This window comes from Athene cunicularia (genome assembly GCF_003259725.1).
Source record: "Athene cunicularia isolate RWA chromosome 1 unlocalized genomic scaffold, athCun1 chr1_part1, whole genome shotgun sequence".
Taxonomy (NCBI): Eukaryota; Metazoa; Chordata; class Aves; order Strigiformes; family Strigidae; genus Athene; species Athene cunicularia.
Window position 1 is genome coordinate 126,990,472 of NW_020799091.1, and position 21,014 is coordinate 127,011,485.

The following is a 21,014-nucleotide window of genomic DNA, read 5'->3' on the forward strand; positions in this document are numbered from 1 at the left end:
CCGCCGTGGGTACGGAACCGCGCGTCAGTGTCGCGGCCCCGACGGGGCGGGCGTGAGAGGGCAGCGGGGGCTGCTCGGTGGGGAGGATCTACCCCCTCCCCGTCACCTGTGGGAGAGGGGAGGATGAGGGGGGAGCGTGTGCACGGGCGGCTGGGGACCTGCAGCTTGGGGTGGGGGTCAGGGAGAAGGGGGCGAACGCATCAAGGTTTTGGGAAGGTGGTGGTGCAGGGAGAGTTTTTGCACCGGGCACGGCTTCCCGGAGCCCGGGTTGCCTCCTCATTCTGAGTTTGTGCCGTAGGGTGGGTCTGTGAAGACAGGGAAGATGCCAGATGCGGAGAAAACGAGGCAGTGTAAGCAAGAAGAGCAACAGCAGCAGAAAGAAGATGAGCGGGAGGGTCTCATCGAATTCTACAGTTCCTACCAGGAGTTATTCCAGTTCTTTTGCAGCAACACGACCATCCATGGGGCTATCCGCCTGGTGTGCTCCAAAAAGAATAAGATGAAGACAGCCTTCTGGTCTGTCCTCTTCTTTCTCACCTTTGGCTTAATGTACTGGCAGTTTGGGATCCTCTACAGGGAGTACTTCAGCTACCCTGTCAACCTCAACCTCAACCTTAACTCCGACAGGCTGACTTTCCCAGCCGTGACGCTGTGCACCCTCAATCCGTACAGGTAAGAAACAGACTCCCAGAGCTGTCAACTGCCTTGGCTTTCACAGGCATAGGATAAAAGCATGTACTCTTGTTCTCGTGGTCCATGACCATCCCACTCTGTAGCCAAGCCAGGAGAAAAGACACTTTTCATAGGCCTTTGCTGCTGCAGGGCATTCACAGGAAGGCATGTTAGTTTAAGCAGCTCTACGTGGTGGTGTGTTAGCAGGCTGCACTGTAAACTGCCACAGGGTAAAAGCAGATGGGTTTACTTCTCTCCTACAAGGATGGTGGCCTCCAGCAAGGGGTTGCATTTGCAGCTGGCAGCAGGGATGCCTGGAGTCACCCCAGCAAACTTTGCCACCTCTCTTATTCAGAGCTGTTTATGTGCATCCAGCCCTAAACCTGTGGGCTCCTCTCTTTCCCCCCTCCCACCCGTATAGATACAGTGCCATCCGAAAGAAGCTGGACAAGCTGGACCAAATCACCCATCAGACACTACTAGACCTCTATGACTACAACATGTCTCTGGCACGAAGTGACGGGTCCGCACCATCCACGCAAACACGTAGCTCAAGGAGCCTGCTCCATCATGTCCAGCGCCATCCGCTGAGAAGACAGAAGCGCGATAACTTGCCAGAGAACAGTCCCTCAGTGGACAAGAATGACTGGAAAATTGGCTTTGTTCTGGTGAGATCCCTAGATACCCCGTGTCCTACCCACTCTGGTCTCTGCCTAGTTACTTGTTAGGCCCTTGGCCATGCTTTTCCCTGTGTAGAAGTCTGATTAATCTATAGTGGTTTTTGCTAATGACAAATAAAGGTAGAGCTGAATCCTTTGCCCGATGCAGTCCTGCTCCCCAAGTCCTGTCCCTGTGGGCCCCAGGACACTTGCCCACATCAGTGCCCATCTTTTCATATGTAGAGCAGAAAAACCTCGTCCTTCCTGAAGGCTAATCAGCCTTGCACTTGCCTTTGGAGAACCAATTATTAACATCAACTGCAGTGTTGGCCAATAATAGCTAAGTATTGGATGGCTGGGGGCCAGGTGCAATGTGTTCATGGTTGCATTTGCTCTTAGGTAGCAGTTTCTTTGCCCTAGGGTATCTGCGTTTGCATTTAAAAAGGCACTAAAGGACTGAAGCTAATGGCTTGCCAGTTAACTGGAGTTCTCACAGGATCACAACGTTTTTCTGGACACACCCTGAAGGCAAGAATTTAAAGCTTCTGGTAGAACACAGGTGCAGCAGATCACCCTGCACACATCACTGCGAAATGCTGTCTCCTAGGTTTTACTCAGCCTTACTCATTCATCTGGTGTTTTCCTTCTACCGAGGAGCTGCCCTAGGTTTGCTTTTTTGCATCCTGCTGATCGTCTTTTTGGTCAAGCGCAGGAACCTTGCGGAGCTCCTCCACTCCCTCAGGTTCATCTCCTGCCCGTGCTGAGGGAGCACAGCTAATCCACGGGCATAACCTCACCTCCTGGATGAGACTTCTCTAACACAGGTGGTTTTCTCCTTCTCTTGTTAACAGTGCAGTGAAAACAACAAGGACTGTTTCCATCAGGCGTACTCCTCAGGTGTGGATGCCGTGCGGGAATGGTACAGCTTTCACTACATCAATATCCTGGCACAGATGCCTGATGCGAAAGACCTGGATGAGTCTGACTTTGAGAACTTCATCTATGCTTGCCGCTTCAATGAAGCAACGTGTGACAAGGCGTAAGTGGTGGAAACATCCCACCGAGTCTTCCTGAAAACACCCCTATTTTGTGCCTGGGTTCGAGGGGAATCAAGAAACCCACATTAGAGAACCTCTTTCCCAAGGTGGGATCGTTCCTTGTTCAGTTCCCATTGTCTCAAATTATGTTTCTTGAGTCTTTCTTGTGGGTTATGCTCACCAGGGTCACAGTTTCTGTGACCTGAAACTATGGACCTCAGAGGATGATTTTGCCTTTTCCTGGGTTTCATGCAAGTGAAATAGTTACACTGGTACAAACCCCAGCATGGGACAAATGTACAGTGTAGAAGTCTCTTTATTTTACTTTCTACAGTGATAAAGTGGTACATATCAGCCCACATACAGGAGGAGGAGAAGAGAGAGTTGTTACAAAAAGACAGTAAAAAACCATCCCACTTCTCTCCTGCCATTAGTGGTCAAAATGCCCCGAAGAGGTAGTGGAATGAAGTCCATCAGCAAGGGAGGAAAAGGGGTAGGAAGAGCTAAGAATTTTGTCAGTATTAGGAGGATAATACAGTGATTGCTAGTACTGCTAAAACCCACTTGGGCTCTCAAGAGTTAGCAGTATGAAAAACCTGTCCAGCTCCAGGACATTTTTTACAGCATATTTTAATTGGTTTTACCCTTTGGGCGAGTTTACATAACAAATACTGCCCATCTGCTGTAAGCCCCTCTCTGTGCAGGTGGAAAACAGAGTTGTTCCTTTGAGAAAGCCCTTCCCCTTGGTCTTGCAGCCCTTCTCACCTTGTGTAAACGTTTCTGTTCCCCTCTCAGGAATTATACCCACTTCCACCATCCCTTGTATGGGAACTGCTATACCTTTAACGACAACAGCAGCAGCCTGTGGACGTCCTCGCTGCCCGGGATCAATAATGGTGGGTGAGAGGCACTCTTTGGTGAGTAAGGAGAACAGCTTAGCTCTGTTTTCCCGAGGAGTTACTGGCATCCTGCTGTGCCTAATGCTGGTGGTGGTGGATTGCAGCCCTGCTCTGTCTCACCAAGCTCTGTTGCCACCCATGTGGAAATTGCTGTCTCATGGACATGGCTGTCTCCACTGCTGCTCCCTCCCATCAATGCCTGATCCTTATGTTTGTTGCTCTTTCTGGACTTGTACCCTTCCTGAAGTCCCCTGTTGAGCTGTAGTGCTGTGCTGCTAAGAGCCTGGTCTCCACCTCCTCCTTCCCCATTTTCTGTTTCCAGCAACAGAACTGTTTATTCCCAAACACCCTGAAACTTCTCTAGGCCCCATCTTCAGGCTTTTCTTCCATCCAGCTCCAAGTCTCTCCATGAAATCTCTCTCAGTTCCCTGTTTTGCTTTTTCTAAGCCACAGTGAAGAAATCCAGTTTTCTCTGGCCTCTACCGGAGCCTCCAGCTTTGTCTGTGGACTCCCTCCAGCCACCTTCCATTGCTGCCCAGCTTTGATGCAGCCCTGGTTGATGTTTCTCTTCCTTTCTCTCTTATGGACTCACTTCTAACCATTCTGCTGTCTCTCCTTTCCCACATGGTGGCCAGCCATGACCTCCCTCGCTCTCTGACATTTCCTCAGGTCTCTCTCTGGTGGTGCGCACTGAACAGAATGATTTCATCCCTCTGCTGTCCACGGTGACAGGAGCCCGGGTCATGGTCCACGATCAGAATGAGCCAGCCTTCATGGATGATGGGGGTTTCAACGTGCGTCCTGGTATCGAGACCTCCATCAGCATGAGAAAGGTGAGGAAGCAGGAGGGGTAAGAGCTGTGAGTGTGAGGTTACAGGGGAGGTTTAACTTGGTGGATAGACACAGATGGGTTGTCATGGGCCCGGTGTGCATTTCAGGGAGGGGATTAATCACATGGAGTGAAGGGAGGCAAGGAAAAGCAGCTTACTGGACTAGATGAGAAGCATTTGGCTGCAATTTATCAGTGAACAACGAAGTGGAGGAAAGCAGGGGGGGCTGGTGTCTCAAGGAAAGCGTAAAGAGCAGATACTGACGGATGAGGAGCGTGTGGCATGGAAGCGTAGAAATAGAATCGCAAAGTGCCTGTCATTCTGTGTAACAACTTTGATATTTTAGGAGATGACTGTGCGTCTTGGGGGCAGCTACAGTGATTGCACAGAGGATGGCAGTGACGTGCCAGTGCAAAATCTGTACTCATCCCGCTACACCGAACAGGTAACTCATTATCACTGGTTCTGTGCCAGCTTGTTTCACAGCTTCCCTGAAATGCTTCAGTCCCATAACAGCCATGCTTGTCCATGGGCTTTGTTAATAGTATGATGCGATACAGGCTGCAGTGGGTTTGGGTTTCCTTGTTCAGCCTTTTCCACCTTATATGCCTCCCAGGTCTGCATTCGTTCCTGTTTTCAGCTCAACATGGTAGAGCGCTGTGGCTGTGCATATTACTTCTATCCCTTACCCACTGGAGCAGAGTACTGCGACTACACAAAGCACGTAGCCTGGGGTAAGTGGACAAAAGGAACAGCAGAGCTCATGCCCACCTGAACCTGTTCGGTCCACCTCATGTCCCAGCACATCTCCTCATTGTCTTCAATGAGCTTCCTGGTGTGGGACATCAGAAAAACACCCTTGTCTTGGACCATTGTCCCTCTGAGCCTGTGGAAGGAAACCTTCTTGGATTCCCCTCACTGTCGCACATGACCTTTTGTATACAGATATGTGAGCTTACCTGGATTTACTTTCTCTGCTGCTCAGGCTACTGCTACTACAAACTCCTCGCTGAATTCAAAGCTGATGTGCTGGGCTGTTTTCACAAATGTCGAAAGCCTTGCAAGTAAGTTTGGTCGGGCAGACTGGAAACTCTTTATTCCTAGAGGTGTTGGAAAGCAAAGGGTAAGAGGGTAAAAGCTTGAGTCAGTAACTGAGCTGCAACCCAAAATGATATTTCTCCCATCAGGAAGCCAAAATGGCTGAGGAGCATCAGTGTCGGCTTGGGGGTGAGCTCCCAAGGACTAAGCAGAAGCTCAGTGGGAAGTGGGCAGAACTTCAGCATGGGAGGGAGTTTCCAGCTGTGCCTGGGGATTGAGAGACCTGACCTTGTGGCACCTACAGCTTCAACAACTAACATGGCCTCTTGTCTTCCAGAATGACAGAATACCAGCTGTCAGCTGGATACTCCCGTTGGCCTTCTGCTGTCTCAGAGGTAAGAAGAGGGTGTCCTGGCTCCCCTGGCTCCTGCTCTTGCTTCCTGTTTAGTCCTTCCTTAACTGATACTATATCAGGAAGTATTTCTTTCCTGAAGGGGTTGTTGGGTGTTGGAATGGGCTGCCCAGGGCAGGAGGGGAGTCCCCATCCCTGGAGGGGTTGAAGAGTTGGGTTGGCCCAGCGCTGAGGGATCTGGTGGAGTTGTGAACGGTCAGTGTGAGGTTAATGGTTGGACTGGATGGTCTTCAGGTCTTTTCCAACCGAGATGATTCTGTGATTCTGTGTGTACTAAACCTACAGGAGATAACTGTGATCATGTAACACAACGTATGGCACTTTCATTTCAGGACTGGGTTTTTTACATGCTTTCACAGCAGAACAAATACAATATCACATCCAAGAGGTGAGAGCCCGTAAACAGAGATTCCATCCAAACCAGCAACCATCCCAGTGGAATGTGTGTGTGTATTAGGAGGTCAGAGTTAAGATTAAATCACTGATGGGAAGAGATTAGGCATGGGACCCATGAACAAGGCCAGTGGATTTGAGTCAGAGTAGAGATAAACTGAGACTTCGACAAGAACTGGGAATCCAAGTGAAGAATCTGAAAAGGATCAGATGCTAGCATGAAAATAGTCCCAGGAGGCTGCTGTGTGGTCTGGAATCCCAGTAAGGGCCTGTGGAAGAGTGGGATGGAGAGTGACACAGGAGCTTGTACATAGCCAGCACAGGATGTCACAAACACTGGGTTTCACAGTGCAGTCTCAGAAGTGCACTCTAAGTACCAAAGACGCTATTTAGTGCAGAATGAGGGAACTACAGAGATGGGGAAAAGCCTCTGGGTGGTATATGTGGGAGGAGAACGGGGGGGCAGAAGGGACAGAGAAAACAGTTATGCTTGGTGAAGAAATGCCAGGATTGCAGATTTGGGGTTACTGAGCCCCATCTTTTATTTACAGGAATGGAGTTGCCAAAGTGAATATCTTTTATGAGGAATGGAACTACAAGACCAATGGGGAGTCTCCAGCCTTCACGGTACACACTTTACTGCCATGTCCTCTCTAGCCACCCATTCCTCCATGTTGGCAGGCGTTTGCTCCAGCAGCGTTGCTGGCTATCAAGTCTCTGCTGTGGCAGGGTGGGAGAAACCCCCCATCACCATGGGAGCACTGCTTGTGGGAGCAGGCAAGGAAGTAAAAGGCTCAAACAAGGGCTGTCCTCACTGCCATTTCTCCATCTCTTACAGGTAGTAACTCTGCTGTCCCAGCTTGGAAACCAGTGGAGTCTCTGGTTTGGATCCTCTGTCCTGTCTGTGATGGAGCTTGCAGAGCTGATTCTGGATTTCATTGCCATCACCTTTATCTTGGCCTTACGCTGGTTCCGTTCTCGGCAGCAGCTCTCCCCACCAGGACCTGCTCCAAACAGTCACGATAACACCGCTTTCCAAGACGAGGCGCCAGGTCTCAGCGCTCCACACCGCTTCACCGTGGAGGCTGTTGTGACCATGCTGCCATCCTACAACAGCCTGGAACCACGCAGGCCCAGCAGGGATGGCGAGGTGGGACATGAGTGAGGCAGTGGCTTATTTCACAGCTCGGATGGGTGGCAATTAGATCAGAGACTGCACACTTTCTCTGTGGCATTTTGTTCTTTCTGGGGTCCTGTACCTGGACTATAGCAGAAGGCTGCACTGTGGTTGGCCTGGGTTCATTGCTTTTACTACTGTAGGTGAATCCTTCAGTCTCACAAAATACTATTGCTCTGGGGATCTCCAGGGTTGAGTTGATCTAGTGTGTATATCGGGGAGATGTCCACTTGGTTTCCTTACACTCCTTGCATGTGCACACCTACACATGCTTGCATGCTTTTCCCTGCAACAAGGATGCTGCCGCAGTTCTGGTCTGTTGTTAATTAAAGAAGTTTGGCAGGTGTGACCTGCCTCCTCTGTGGTATAACATGGGACAGGAGGGGAGTCTTAACTGGGGTACAAGTCTCTCAACAGGCTGAGCTTTATTAAGTTTTCCCTAAGGTTGGAAACCAGTTGCTCTTTCCTAGTTCTTAATGTCCAGCTCTGATCCCAAAACCAAGCCACCCACCCTCTCCTCCCCCCAAGGACAGGCTACTTGTATAGCCCCAAGAGATGACAGCCACTCATATAACCTCAATCTATATTATGCACAATACTCTGGGGATGTGGTTGATGGTTGCTGTCACTCAGGTCAGGACAAAACACCCCTGGCAGAACAAGGTCTCCCTTTTTAAGTTGCTTACATGACGCTGGCCGATATTAGCTGTATAGCAGCCTCCTTCCCTGTCATATACCATACACATATGTTGAACCATTTGCCAGAGCATTCAGGATAAACTGATCTCTACATAGGATATATGGAAACAAGTCAGCTATGCAAGCCCTCAGAAACATCCCAAACACTATCTCTGCTGCCATGAAATCAAGCAAGAGGATCAGGATAGCACAGGTCATGCAGTGCCTGCTCTGCTCCACTCAACCCTTCTCTGGTTCACCCACAGAGGCTCTCCTGAGGAGTGTGAAGCAAAGAAGTTGTGCAGACTTTATAATCTAAGATCCTTTCAGGGCAAGCTTTCGCCTATTGGAATAGACTGCATAGGTAATCAAAGCCAGGACAAAGATGGTCATCTTCCCAGGAAATAATTTGGGAATCTTCTCAGAAGACCACACATCTTACTTCTTGCAGTAATCTTGCCATACAAATACTCAGACTTCTATTGCAATGGTGTTTACACAGCACTTTATGTGGTATCAAAAGAGCAAGGGTGATGTCTTTAACAAACAGGATTATCCACTTGACCAGGCACACACAGATAGCAGAATTTAAGCATCTAGTTTAGGCAGAGACCTGTGGTACCATGTACCCAATCACATTACAAACAGCCTCTTTTGAATTTAAAAACTAGTTAATCATAACCAAAGAAAAACTTCAGATATTTAAAAAACTAAGGTAGATGCACTGCCCTTGGGAATCTGGAGGATTTTACTGCACTATGTAACCTGTTACCTAATTCTTTCCTTTGAGATGTTAAACACATGCTTCTTGTACTGCTCTTGCCTTGGTTACCTAAATGCACTTTCCACTTCCCAGCAGAGAGTTATTTCTCCTCAGACATGAACACTATATTCTTTTATTACACAAATATTCATGGTTCTTCAAACTTTATCCCAGTGCTCAGCTGATGCCCCTTGTTTGAAAGGGGAAATGTTGTCTCTACTGGAAATAGAAGCAAGAGATTCAGGGGCTGTCCTCCAGCAAGGTAGGCAGCCTAGCAGGAGGGAGCACCTTGCAACTGTTGGCACTTAGGTATGAGAACATGTATTCCCCTGGGAGACACCCTGCTGGAAAAAGATCAGAACATCTACAAGTATAAAAAAATCCACTTTCTGTGTTTATGGGAGATTTTAAAGGAAGTAAAAACCTGACACCGGACACAAGCTGTTTGCTGCACAAGAGCACCTCCAAATCAAGAAGAGAAGAAGCAAGTGCAACATCTAAAACAGTCTCTGTATATAAGATGATTCATATGGCGAGCATGATCTTTCCTGAATATCCAAAGAGTAAGACATGATTCTTCACATCACACTTTGTGATAACCATAAGATTGATGTGACCCACTGCATCACACATAGTTAAGTAATTAAAGAAAGATTAATCAGAGGCATAACTTGAAACATTAAATTCTCTTCAATGCCATAAATAAATATAGCTGTAGAAGAAGGTGATGTATTCCCTAGGGGAAGCTTGCACCATATTATCTCTCTTCCGTAAAAGCATTAAAATGGGAAAAAAAAACCCAAAACCAAAACTGCTGTGGCTGATGAACTCAAAGTGTTGGGCCCATTCTGGGTAGCTGTAAATCCAGAGTTAAAAGCCTGTACAAAGATGAAGCTGTTATATAAGTTAGTAAATAGATTAGTCCTCCCTGTCCTGAGGATCAGTGCAAAAATTGTCATCTTGAGAGAAATCAGGTGATCCTCACAGAAACACTCCTACACTTCTAGGCTGACAAGACCACGAATCTACCAGATGTAGAGTGAGCTTGGTCTGGCTGGAAACAAGGAGTCCTGCAGTGCTGGAATGAGAATGCAGAAAATGGAATGCTTCACTGAGAAAGTGAAATATTAGAGAAAATGGAAGAAAATGTGCATTTAAAGGGATTTGTAAGTCAGCAAAAGGGGAATTAAAGGTCTGAGTGGGGGTGAATTTGTGCAAGAAGAGAAAGTTGAGGGGATGTAAATGCTCAGTAGTTGTAGGTATGTTATAGTGCAGTTAATTGGAGGACAAGGACAGGAACAACTGCAGGTCCTAGGTCACTGAAGCAAAGCAAGCTGTGTCTTTTTGGACTGGAAGCATCCCTCATGTAGGGGAAGGCAGAGTAGGAATACAAGTGCTTGAAGTGGGAAGGGAAGTGCAGGAGAAAAATAATTTTGTGGGTAAGCTGGAGTATTCAAGTGGTTTTGCAGGAGTATGCAGCACAGAAAAGGGTAGTTCCACATGCTTAAGGAAAAGAACGAGGATGAGAAAAAGGAAGGTTTATACAATGGAGAAATTACAGAGGAAGAGGGATGAGTGTTTAGAAGCTTAAAGATGGTAGGAGAGGATCTGTGGAAGTGTTTGGTATTGCTAAAATACAAGGCAAGAGGTGAGCTCTTATGGGATGCAGAACAACCCAGAGAGATGGGGTATAAGGGGCTGCAGCATCCTGGTGGCTGACATCTGCAGGTTGACCATGGGTTAAAAGCATTTGGAAGTCACGTGCTAGCAAAGAAAAGGGTGCAGACAGTCTGGGAAATGTAGGGACACTGAAGTTTGAGGGCTCCAACTGCGAGATCAGATGAACTTGGAGGATCTAAGAACCTCTGAGGAAGTTTGGCCTGTAGTGGGGCTGGGGGAATGGGAAGAAATACTGGAAGAAAGGAAAGAATGGGCCAGCCCCTCCAGGAAGGAGGAAAACTAAGGAAAACAAAGCACAGGATGGTTGGGAAGGCAGGGAACGCAAGGACAGTGCTACAGGCAGGCATACCCTGCTATCTGCTGAAAACTTGTTCCTTGAGCATGACAGTCACAATTTGACAGATAACAAAACTATTTTTTCCCATAATAATTAAGGTAATAGGGGAAATACATGGAAGTACAACATGTCTAGAAAAGCTAGAAAAATGAGAAAACCAGAAACCAGCTTCGGAAAATAAGCGGTACATTTAGAAGAATTAAATTCTGCTTACTGGAGTGCTTAGAGAAGCTGCACAAATAGGTGCAAGGTTTCTCTGCACAGACTTCAGTCAAACCTAGAAGGAATTTGAGGAAAGTTACAAGGCTCTTGAGACAGGTTGAATAAAATCTAAGGGGTGGAGATGTGCTACATCAAGAAATGAAAAGGGCAGCAGTGCTGTTGGTAAAAGGACAGAAGGGAACTTTAGAGATCAGAAGTACAGCAGAGGGATGGCTGTGTTCAGTCTTGCAGTTCTTTATACTTAGCAACGTGCAGTATTTAAAGGAGTCTAATGAGCACAAGAGCGGAAAGCACCTTTCAAGTACATGTTTAAAATGCAATGAATTAAAAAAGGTTAGTATCTGGAGATCGTGGCAAATTTATTTAAAAAAACAGTACAAAAGGTTTTAGAAAAGATGATTGGCAGGAGAGAACATGAGAAGAAAGAGTCATTTTGGCCTCTGCAAGAATCATTTAGCAGGTCTATGCACTGAAGTAAAGATAATTATGGGGCTGTTTCATATTCATAGAATCATCTAGGTTGGAAAGGATCCTGGAGATCATCTAGTACAACCGTTTGCCTAGCACAGTTCCCACCTACAGCATATCCTTAAGCTCTGAATCGACCCTACTCTTGAACACCTCCAGGGATGGGGACTCCACCACCTCCCTGGGCAGCCCATTCCAACGCCTAACAACCCGTCCTGTAAGGAAATACTTCCTAATATCTAGTCTGAACTTTGTCTGGCACAACTTGAGGCCATTCCCTCTTGTCCTGTCACTTTCTACTAGGCTAAAGAGGCTCAGACCCCCCTCTCTGCACCCTCTTTTCAGGGAGGTGTAGAGGGTGATGAGGTCTCCCCTCAGCCTCCCCTTCTCCAGACTAAACCCCCCCAGTTCCCTCTGCTCCCCATCAGACCTGTGCTCCAGACCCTGCACCAGCTTTGTAGCCCTTCTCTGCACAAGTTCAAGTAACTCTATGTCCTTTTTGTAGTGAGGGGCCCAAAACTAACACAGTAATCAAGGTGCGGCCTCACCAGCACCAAGTACAGGGGCAAGATCCCTTCCCTGTCCCTGCTGGCCACACTAATCCTGATACAAGCCAGGGTGCCATTGGCCTTCTTGGCCACCTGGGCACACTGCTGGCTCCTGTTCAGCCAGCTGTCAATCACCCCCCCAGGTCCCTCTCTGACTGGCAGCTCTCCAGCCACTCCTCCCCAAGCCTGTAGCGCTGCTGGGGGTTGTTGTGGCCCAAGGGCAGCCCCCAGCATTTGGCCTTATTGAAACTCCTCCAGTTGGGCTCAGCCCATGGCTCCAGCCTGTCCAGGTCTCTCTGCAGAGCCTCCCTACCCTCAGCAGATCAACACTCCCACCCAACTTGGGGTCATCTGCAAACTGACTGAGGGTGCACTCGATCCCCTTGTCTAGATCATCAATAAAGATGTTAAACAGGAGTGGCCCCAACACCGAGCCCTGGGGGACACCACTCGTGACCGGCCGCCAGCTGGATTTAACTCCGTTCACCACAACTCTCTGGGCCCGGTCGTCCAACCAGTTTTTTTACTCAGCGAAGTGTGTGATTGTCCAAACCTCAAGCAGTCATTTTTGCCAGGAGAATGCTGTGGGAAACGGTGTCAAAAGCCTTGCTAAAGTCAAGGTAAATTACATCCACAGCCTTTCCCTCATCCAATAAGCAGGTCATCCTGTTGTAGAAGGAGATCAGGTTTGTCAAGCAGGACCTGCCTTTCATAAACCCACGCTGACTGGGCCTGAGCATCTGGTTGTACTGCATGTGTTGCATGATGGTGTTTAGGATGAGCTGCTCCATCAGCTTCCCAGGCACCAAAGTCAAACTGACAAGCCTGTAATTTCCCAGATCAGCCTTCCGACCCTTCTTATAGACGGGTGTCACATTGGCCAATTTCCAATCAGTCGGGACCTCCCCAGTCAGCCAGGACTGCTGGTAAATGATAGAAAGTGGCCTGGTGAGCACCCCAGCCAGCTCCTTCAGCACCCTCGGGTGTATCCCATCCGGTCCCATAGACTTGTGTGTCTGTGTGATGCAGTAGGTCACTGACTCTCTCCTGGATTGCAGGGGGGTCATTCTCCCAGTCCCTGTATTCTGGCTGTGGAGGCTGGATATTCATCAATACAACCTTGCTATTGAAGACTGAGGCAAAGAAGGCATTAAGCACCTCAGCCTTCTCCTCATCACTTGTTACCAAATATCCTCCTGCATCTAGCAGGGTATGGAGACTCTCCCTGGACTTTCTTTTGCTACTGACATACTTATAGAAACTTTTCTTGTTATCCTTGATTGCAGAGGCCAAATTAATTTCCAGTTGGGCTTTGCCCTTCTGATTTCCACCCTGCATAGCCTCACAGCCTCTCTGTAATCACTGTGTGTGGCTAGCCCCTTCTTCCAAAGGCTCTAAATTCTCCTTTTCTTCCTGAGTTGCAGCCAAAGCTCCCTGTTCAGCCAGGGTGGTCTTCTCTGGCGTCGGCTTCTCTTAGAGCACCTGGGGACCACCTGCTCCCAAGCCATTAACACTTCCTTCTTAAAGAGCACCCAGCCTTCCTGGGCCCCTGTACCCTTCAGGAGTCTCCCAGGGGATCCTTTCAAGCAGGTGCCTAAACAAGACAAAGTCAGCCCTTCTGAAGTCCAGGATGTCAGTTCTGCTTAGCTCTCTCCTGACCTCTCTAAGAATAGAGAATTATTTCATGATAGCTGTGCCCTAGTTGGCCTCCAACCTCCACGTCATCCACCAGCCCTTCTCTGTTCACAAAGAGGAGATCCAGCAGGGCACCTTCTCTGGTCGGTTCACTCACCAGTTGCGTCAGGAAGTTGTCTCCCACACATTCTAGGAATCTCCAGGACTGGTCTCGTTCTGCTGTTTTTTATTCCCAGTAGATGTCGGGGAAGTTAAAGTCCCCCACAAGAACAAGGGCAAGCGATCGTGAGATTTCACCTAAGCGCCTATCTCATCCATCTCTCTGTCCTGGTTGGGTGGCCTGTAGTAGACTCCTACTATAACATCTGCCCTGTTGGCCTTCCCCCTGGTTCTAATGCAAAGACACTCCACCCTGTCTTCATACACCTGTGCTCAAAGCAATCATAGCAGTCCTTACCATACAACGCCACCCCACCACCTCTCCTTCCCTGTCTGTCTCTCCTAAAGAGCTTGTACCCATCAATTGGCACACTCCAGTCATGGGAGACATCCCACCATGTTTCTGTAATAGCAACATCATAATTTTCCTGTTTCATCACGACTACAAGCTCCTCTTTGTTACCCATGCTGTGTGCATTGGTATATATGCACTTCAGATGGACTGTTTTGCCCCCTTCCCCCTTCAAATCTAGTTTAAAGCTCTGTCAGGAACTGGGAACCTGAGGAGCAAATAAGGGTGTTCTGAAGATCTCTAGCAAAAAAAAGTCAAAGATTATCGAAAGTATGAAAGCTGAAGTGCAACTTTATTTCAGCCTGTAAAGGGGAAAGTTTCGTGAAGGGATCCAGTTACTTCTTCCAAGAGCAAGCATTATAGGTACCTGGAAGAAACACTGGGCTAAACTCCAGAACATCTGTATCCAGGCACAGATGAGTTGCCTATTTTGTAAAGCCTATATCCTTATCTGTTACATCTCTCGGAGTGTAATTATTTGCTTAGAGGTCAGAACAAAGCTAAACACTTCTTACTTCACTATTGCTTCTGTTCACCAATTTAAGGCTTCCAACCCCAGTAGGTAAGTCAGAGCCGGGACCTCCGTCACTTCACAGGGAAGCTAGGTCCATTAAACAAGTGTTGATGCAGTGTTCCTACTCTAAAGAGAAATCTTTTGTCTTCCCCACCACCATTTGGTTACTCTCCCACTGAGAGAAGAAATACCCACCCCCACGCCTAATGATAAGAACACGCAGCCTAGTTTGATCAGTGCATAGGAACGTCAGGAAAGTCCAAAGCAAGCCTAAGGCATACAGAAACATGAAGCCTTAAGGCATATCCATGGAAAAGCAGTATAGTTGAGGCTTTTTCCCCACCAAATCTGCACTTGATATAGGAGCTGGATGTTTAAAGGCAAAGCTTGAATTTCTAATTCGACATACAAAGAACTACTCTGCCAAAGCTTCATCCTTGCTTTTAGTGCATATTTAAAACCATGTTTTGTCCAGGAAAACAGACTCTGCAGGAGCAAGAGAGGTGCTGATGCTTTAAAGGATGGCACCTCAGAAAGTGAGTTCCCAGCAGAGCGTGGTGCTTTAAATGCCTACTGGAGGATTTATGATTAGACATGCAACTCTTTTGCAAACATGCACAACATGACTCAAGTTGGGCACAACCCTGGGGCAACTTTCAGCCGCATGTTGAGCCCCACCTCTGGGCTCCAGAGCAACTGGCTAGCTTTGGAAAGTGAGCACTTCAGTCGCTAGGTTTGGAGACTGCGTAGTCAAGAGTCTGGAAGCACATCTGTTCTAAGAAAAAGTTTTTCCTACCCCTCCCCTACAGAAACAAGACTGGGAACTAACAAGATGACAACACACAACAACTTGGCAGGATCTGTAGCATGACTAGTTCATTCAGGTTGTAAAGGCCTGATCTGTGATGAAGTTTTGACTGTATGTGCTGCTTTAATCCACCAGCCAGTCCAGACACCCTCCTCTCCTGGGAAGCCTTTCATCTCTGAAAGCATTAGCCAAGCTGCATTGCTCCAATTCACCCTGACCATACATTTTCCTGGTGTAATTTCGGTGATGTTTAAGACTGGACAAAGACTGATTGTAAGGGAACCACAAGCCACAGGGATTACTGTTTTACAGCCTAAAGTTGATAACAGTAGAGTCAGGTAAGGGCACAAGTACCTCATTTTAAAGGAAGTCTGCACTGGACAAAGTGCTGTCATTTCTTTTTAATGAGTTTCAAGGGTACAGTGAAGCAAAACAAGGAGCCACTTACCTTTATTCCAGCCATCCTCCAAGATATGCTGTGAACAGCATCCTACTCTTAGAGGTCTTCATTTGGATCCTGAACATATGTCCCAACACCAATAGAGAATTGTTTTCTGGGTTTAAGGATCTTAGGGTAGGTGACTGAAACCCAAAGGCAGCACAGCCTGAGGAATGAACACACCCTCCCATTCAGGGCACTAACTCAGAATCACAGAACCATCTAGGATGGAAAAGACCTTGAAGACCATCCAGTCCAACCATTAACCTCACACTGACTGTTCTCAACTCCACCAGATCCCTCAGCGCTGGGTCAACTCGACTCTTCAACCCCTCCGGTGATGGGGACTCCCCCCCTGCCCTGGGCAGCCCATTCCAACACCCAACAACCCCTTCTGCAAAGAAATACTTCCTGATATCTAGTCTAAACCTTCCCTGGCACAGCTTGAGGCCATTCCCTCTTGTCCTATTGCTTATTACTTGGTTCAAGAGACTCAATCCCCAGCTCTCTGCACCCTCCTTTCAGGAAGCTGTAGGGGCAATGAGGTCTCCTCTTCTCCAGACTAAACAACCCCAGTTCACACACATTACTGTGGCTGGAAGTTGCATTGGTTTGGGGAGCCTCTTCCCCACAGCTGCTGGTTCATGCATCTTGTTACAGACTTACCACAGAGTCTAGCACATGGTTCCAGTATAACTGAAACTACCATAATTGCAATGGAAAACCCGCCACTGCTTTGAGGACCAGAACCTGAGGTGTGTGTATAGTATGGAAGTGACAAAAAAAATATTCCAAAGCCAGTTTGGTATCCCAACCCCTCCCCACCCACTGACAGATCAGACAGACTCAGTAAGGTGATGAATTGTGTTTCTTAGAGACCATTTAAAGTACATGAGCTGATTACTATAACATGCCAGAGCAGATTACAGTTGTGTTTATAGAGGAAGGAAATAAACTGCACATGCCTGAGTGGCTGTAATGCTGTGGACAGCAGAGTCCCTTGCTTTTACCCAGAGGGCCTTGGTGTTTGGGGGCTTTGCTCATGCATAGAGACACAAAGGAGGGGAAAGGGAGCAGAAGAGGAGGCAACATACAACATTTAAGAGAAAGAAATGGAAGAGACAGCCTAGAGGTATCTCAGCTCCCAGAAAAACAGGAGGAATGGGGCACCAAAGGCTTGTTTAGAAGAGTTCAAAAGAACTGCTGGTCTGCGTGCCTCAAGCTTGTATGCCCACCCCCCTAAAATGATAGCAGCAAGTAGTACAAGCAGGCCCTGGCTCCTCTTCAGTAGATGCACTTCTGACCGTCCATCATATCTCAGTTCCACAGGGAATTAGGGAATTGCTCAGGGGACGAGGGCTGCTTCACTCCAGATCTTCATCTCTGCCCTCACCCAAGGTGGAGAGGGATGGAATCGCAGGGAGATGAACTCAGCGCAAATGAAATGCTGGGGCATGGAAGTGAGCATGCAAAACCTAGCCCCTTCCCGGGTGCCCTGTGAGAAGGAAAGGGGCTTCCCCGGCACATCAGATGAAACAAAAAGCATCTGCTCCTCCCATCTTTTGTACTTCACTCCCATCTGGGAATGCCAGTGATGTTCTCCCCTGCCTCCTTACATGCCCTTAATCCTAGGCAGATCCCACTGTATTCTAGAACCGAGGTAGAGCTTCCTAATTTGAAGGAGTGCCCTCTTTCCAGTCTAGATTACAGGTTACAGCTCAGCTTGTAATAAAAAAAAAAAAAGTACATTCCTCAGAAGGCTCTGCAGAAACTGAGGAACAGGGCAGCTCATTTAACCCCAGGTTTGAGAACACATTCAGGCAATTCACAGCTCTTGTTATTTTTGATGAAGTAGAACAAGGGCATTGTTTATAAAAAGCCACAGCATGCCATGCTGCAAGTTCACTTCCAACAGAGATCACTCTGGATCTAAATTGAAGATAACCCATAGCAAGTAGGATTTCAGTTTGATAGGCAAAATCTGAGCTGCTAAACTGGGACATCTGATGTCACGTTGCAATACCCATGCCCAGAGCAGCATCTCCCTTTGAATCCCTAGCTAACCATTCTAAGTATTTTCTAACTCCTGCTGAAAGTTAGGGCTTTGTGGTAGCAGGAACAGAACAGGTATTCTTAGAAAGCTATGTGGCTCATCCAGTCTCATCTGGAATACCTCCAGTCTCCTTCACTTTCATCTGCTATGTAGTGGACTTCCTTTGACATTCAATCCAGTAACACAAAAGCAAAACACCCATTCCCCTTCTGCCACAACCCCAAAGTCTTCCAGAAAGCTACAAGATAGTAGAAAGCAGAGTCCTGGCTTGTGTCTGCATAGATGAAAGGAATATTTGACAACTCCTACCAGGCTCCTCACTGTTGATGCTTTGTTCCTTGTGGCAGGAGATTTTACTCCCACACATGCCTTTTGGATAGTAACATAACTCCTTTCACTTAACTGTGTTCAGTCTGTTGCACTTGACTGAGGTAATCATGTAGGCTCTCCTTTATAACCACCAAAACGGCCATGTTCAGACAGCAAGCCACCTGAAGATAAGGACAGGTGGAATAAATTTTTTCTTTAAGTGCTCATCTCTCCACAGCTAGAGAAATCTAGATCGCTACATCCAGCTCAGTCACTGACCAACACAAACTAGCCTTTATTTCAGAAGCTCAATGAAAAGCTTAAGACATGCTGCCACTCTTTTTAGATAGAACATTAAAGAATCTCACGCACTGAAGTTCTTCATCCCCAAAGGCACTGCATTAAGGCATTCTTATTTTGCTAGAGTCCACACAGGCACTATTTGACAAGCTCACACCCAAAAATAAACCAGAAAAATTCCCTGCAAAAGAGCAGGAGCAAAAGCTACCCACTCCTCTACTTCCCTTTCCTCTAAACTCAGATGGACCCTCCCTAAAGCTGCAGCAGCTGTTGAAGAATCTAACCATGTTCAGTAGAGCAATTCAGAGTGCTATACAGAAGACAAATTAAAACCAATAAAGAAATCAATGAAGAAGCTAGGGTGGAAGGGAAGATAAGAATCGGGGGAAAGAAGAGACAGGCAAGGTGACAGGGGACAGTAGGTTGCAGACTTGAAGGAGCTACATTCAAGTAAAAAAGTAGACTGGAGACAAAGCAATAGGGGAAAAAAAAAAAAAAAAAAAAGGAAAGAACAAAAGGGCACGTTACACCAAAAGTCCCCCAGAGACCTCCAAATCCCCCACCAGGGAAGGGACTTGCCACCCCACCCACACCAGGGTAAATACCCCTCATACTTACAGGTTTACCTGACCTGGCAGACAGAATTTCCCATTTCTACAGTGATGGCCACCCCCAATTCCTTCTGTTACTATGTAAAGCATACCATTTCCACAATAAGTGTGGGAGTTCTAGCACTACCTCCCTTCTCCAAGGACCAAGGTTAACACTTATGCAACAAAGACCCTCCAGATCTCAAACTGAAAAAGGAAGTGTTTGAAGCACTCTAGAGCTGGTGTTCTTCACCTTTGATCCTGGGCTTTTCAGTACTTACTTGCAATCACCACCACCACAATGGCACAAATCACTCCCATCATGATCATCATCTGGAGAAAGAGATTTTCAAAGAGTAATACTCAAAACAGATTGACAAATTCACATCTTCCCTGACAGCCAGGGAACATAAGCCAGACCCTGAAGGTTGGCTAGCCACTGCCTCAAATTCCTTCCACAATGAACAAATCCTAAGCATGTGGACTCATTATTAAGCACCAGCTATCCTCTGAAAGCCCTGCAATAGAGGACTAGCCCAATTTACTTCCGATAAAGGAGATCACAGCCCTATGAAACTTACCTTGCAGTTCTTCCACCAGTACTTCCTTTTGAGTTTTGCTGCACTACTTTCAAACTGTGAAGCACCCGCCTGGAGTGCATCTGCCCGGTCATCCAGCTCTGACAGCTTCTGGTCTCGTTCCAGCACCTTGTCTACATTTACACACATTATATCAACCACCTGTAGAAGGAAGAATAGTGGTAACAGCTATATTGGTAAAGAGATTTGAAAAAGAGGAGTAACTTGGCCAATAACTAACACTGAGATACTAAAAAGTGAAAGCCCTAAACAAGGAAAAAAGGTCAGAGTAAGAAACAGGTCCCAAGTCACTGGCGACTTTGAAGTGAGATAAAAATCCGAGACACCCTGTTAAAGTATCGGTTTGCGTACACTTAAACCAGGTCCTCGGCCCCACATTCACGTCTGTTTTTAAAAGCTCTCAAATCCAACAAGCCTCAACCACCCCGCTCACGAGTGTAATCATAAACTCATTCCCCGGGAACTGCAAAAATAACTTAAGAGCTACATGTTGCCGCCCCAGTGAGGCATAAAGGTGTTACTGCATGTCAGCAGCTACTGACCCTGGAAAGTCAGGCAAGGTTCCCCGCACACCACACACACTTGAAGCAGCAGGCAGGAATTAAGAGCTGTTCTAGGTGCTGTACAGCTTTATTTCCATAACAGATGCATGAGATGAGGTACTAAAAGTCTTACGGGTCTGTTCCTTAGAAGTCATATCTGGAATTAAACAGCTTTTAAACATAAAACGGTCTCTCCAGCCTTTTTGCAAGTTATAATATGTACCCTATTTTGAGTAGAGAGTATTAACACACTGCATGGGCACGACAAAAGCATCCACCCCCTGTCAAGCCCGTCACTGCTGCAGAGCGGTAGAAGAGTCCAGGCAGCCTGCAGGGAGCCAGCACAACTGGCAGAGTTACCCACCTCCTTCACTTGGGCCTGCGTCTGCTGCAGCCGACGGTTACTGCTCTGATTAGAGGGCGGCCCGGGGGGGGCCCCACTCGGAGCTCCCCCTTCGGGGGCCCCGGGAGCAGGTTGCGGAGCTGGGTCAGACCTACGGAAACAGAGGAAAAAACCCAGCCAGCCGCTCAAGGGACAGAACCTCCACATCCCACACACTCCCAAATCCAGCTGAACCCCAGCGTCCCCACGCCGACAGCAGCCCCAAGGCTCCGCGCCCTCCCTGGACCCCCCCGGACCGGAGGCAGGCCAGCTCGGGGGAGGACTTGGAGCAAAGGCAGGCCGGGGAGGGCAGCGGGGAGGGCTAGCCCCAGGTCGGGGAGTAGGGTGCGGCCGTGCCCGGTGCTGCGGCCTCCCGGGGGAGGCAGGACGGGGCCAACAGCCGCCTGGCCGCGCGGAAGGGACCAGGAGGCGTCCCGCAAGCGCCGGGCAGAGAGAGGGGGACGGGGCCAGGCCGACGAGGAGACAGCACGGGAACGGCCCGGGGAGCAGCTGGGCGCA

At 47.9% G+C, this 21,014-nt stretch overlaps 2 protein-coding genes across 8 annotated transcripts in view; one reads left to right on the forward strand and one right to left on the reverse strand.

Moving 5' to 3' along the window:
- The window catches only part of SCNN1A (sodium channel epithelial 1 alpha subunit), a 7,640-nt gene extending 177 nt beyond the window's left edge, over positions 1-7,463 (forward strand). The window contains exons 1-14 of one of the 5 annotated variants that reach the window (XM_026860869.1): positions 7-52; positions 299-672; positions 1,094-1,340; positions 2,183-2,370; positions 3,164-3,264; positions 3,937-4,100; positions 4,444-4,542; positions 4,714-4,831; positions 5,083-5,161; positions 5,473-5,530; positions 5,880-5,935; positions 6,492-6,567; positions 6,779-7,090; positions 7,190-7,463. In XM_026860869.1, coding sequence (XP_026716670.1) covers positions 323-672; positions 1,094-1,340; positions 2,183-2,370; positions 3,164-3,264; positions 3,937-4,100; positions 4,444-4,542; positions 4,714-4,831; positions 5,083-5,161; positions 5,473-5,530; positions 5,880-5,935; positions 6,492-6,567; positions 6,779-7,090; positions 7,190-7,210 — 1,869 coding nt within the window. In that variant the 5' untranslated portion in view covers positions 7-52; positions 299-322 and the 3' untranslated portion in view covers positions 7,211-7,463. Of the gene's footprint in view, positions 1-6; positions 53-298; positions 673-1,093; positions 1,341-2,182; positions 2,371-3,163; positions 3,265-3,936; positions 4,101-4,443; positions 4,543-4,713; positions 4,832-5,082; positions 5,162-5,472; positions 5,531-5,879; positions 5,936-6,491; positions 6,568-6,778 lie in introns of those variants that run through there. The other 4 variants (XM_026860861.1, XM_026860854.1, XM_026860887.1 and 1 more) reach the window with 4 other exon arrangements.
- An 8,266-nt stretch (positions 7,464-15,729) lies between these two features.
- VAMP1 (vesicle associated membrane protein 1) lies at positions 15,730-21,002 on the reverse strand. Of its 3 annotated transcripts, none has more exons than XM_026861116.1 (4): positions 20,478-21,002; positions 19,554-19,712; positions 19,254-19,305; positions 15,730-15,835 (listed from the first exon to the last, which is right to left on the reverse strand). In XM_026861116.1, the coding sequence occupies exons 1-4, from the start codon at positions 20,661-20,663 to the stop codon at positions 15,732-15,734; spliced, it is 501 nt and encodes a 166-aa protein (XP_026716917.1). In that variant the 5' UTR covers positions 20,664-21,002; the 3' UTR covers positions 15,730-15,731. The 3 variants fall into 3 exon arrangements, with proteins under 3 accessions (XP_026716917.1, XP_026716901.1, XP_026716909.1); XM_026861100.1 differs by lacking the exon at positions 15,730-15,835 and adding an exon at positions 16,571-18,264 and having other exon boundaries at positions 20,478-21,001; XM_026861108.1 differs by lacking the exon at positions 15,730-15,835 and adding an exon at positions 16,571-18,845 and having other exon boundaries at positions 20,478-20,998.
- Between the last annotated feature and the right edge of the window lie 12 nt (positions 21,003-21,014).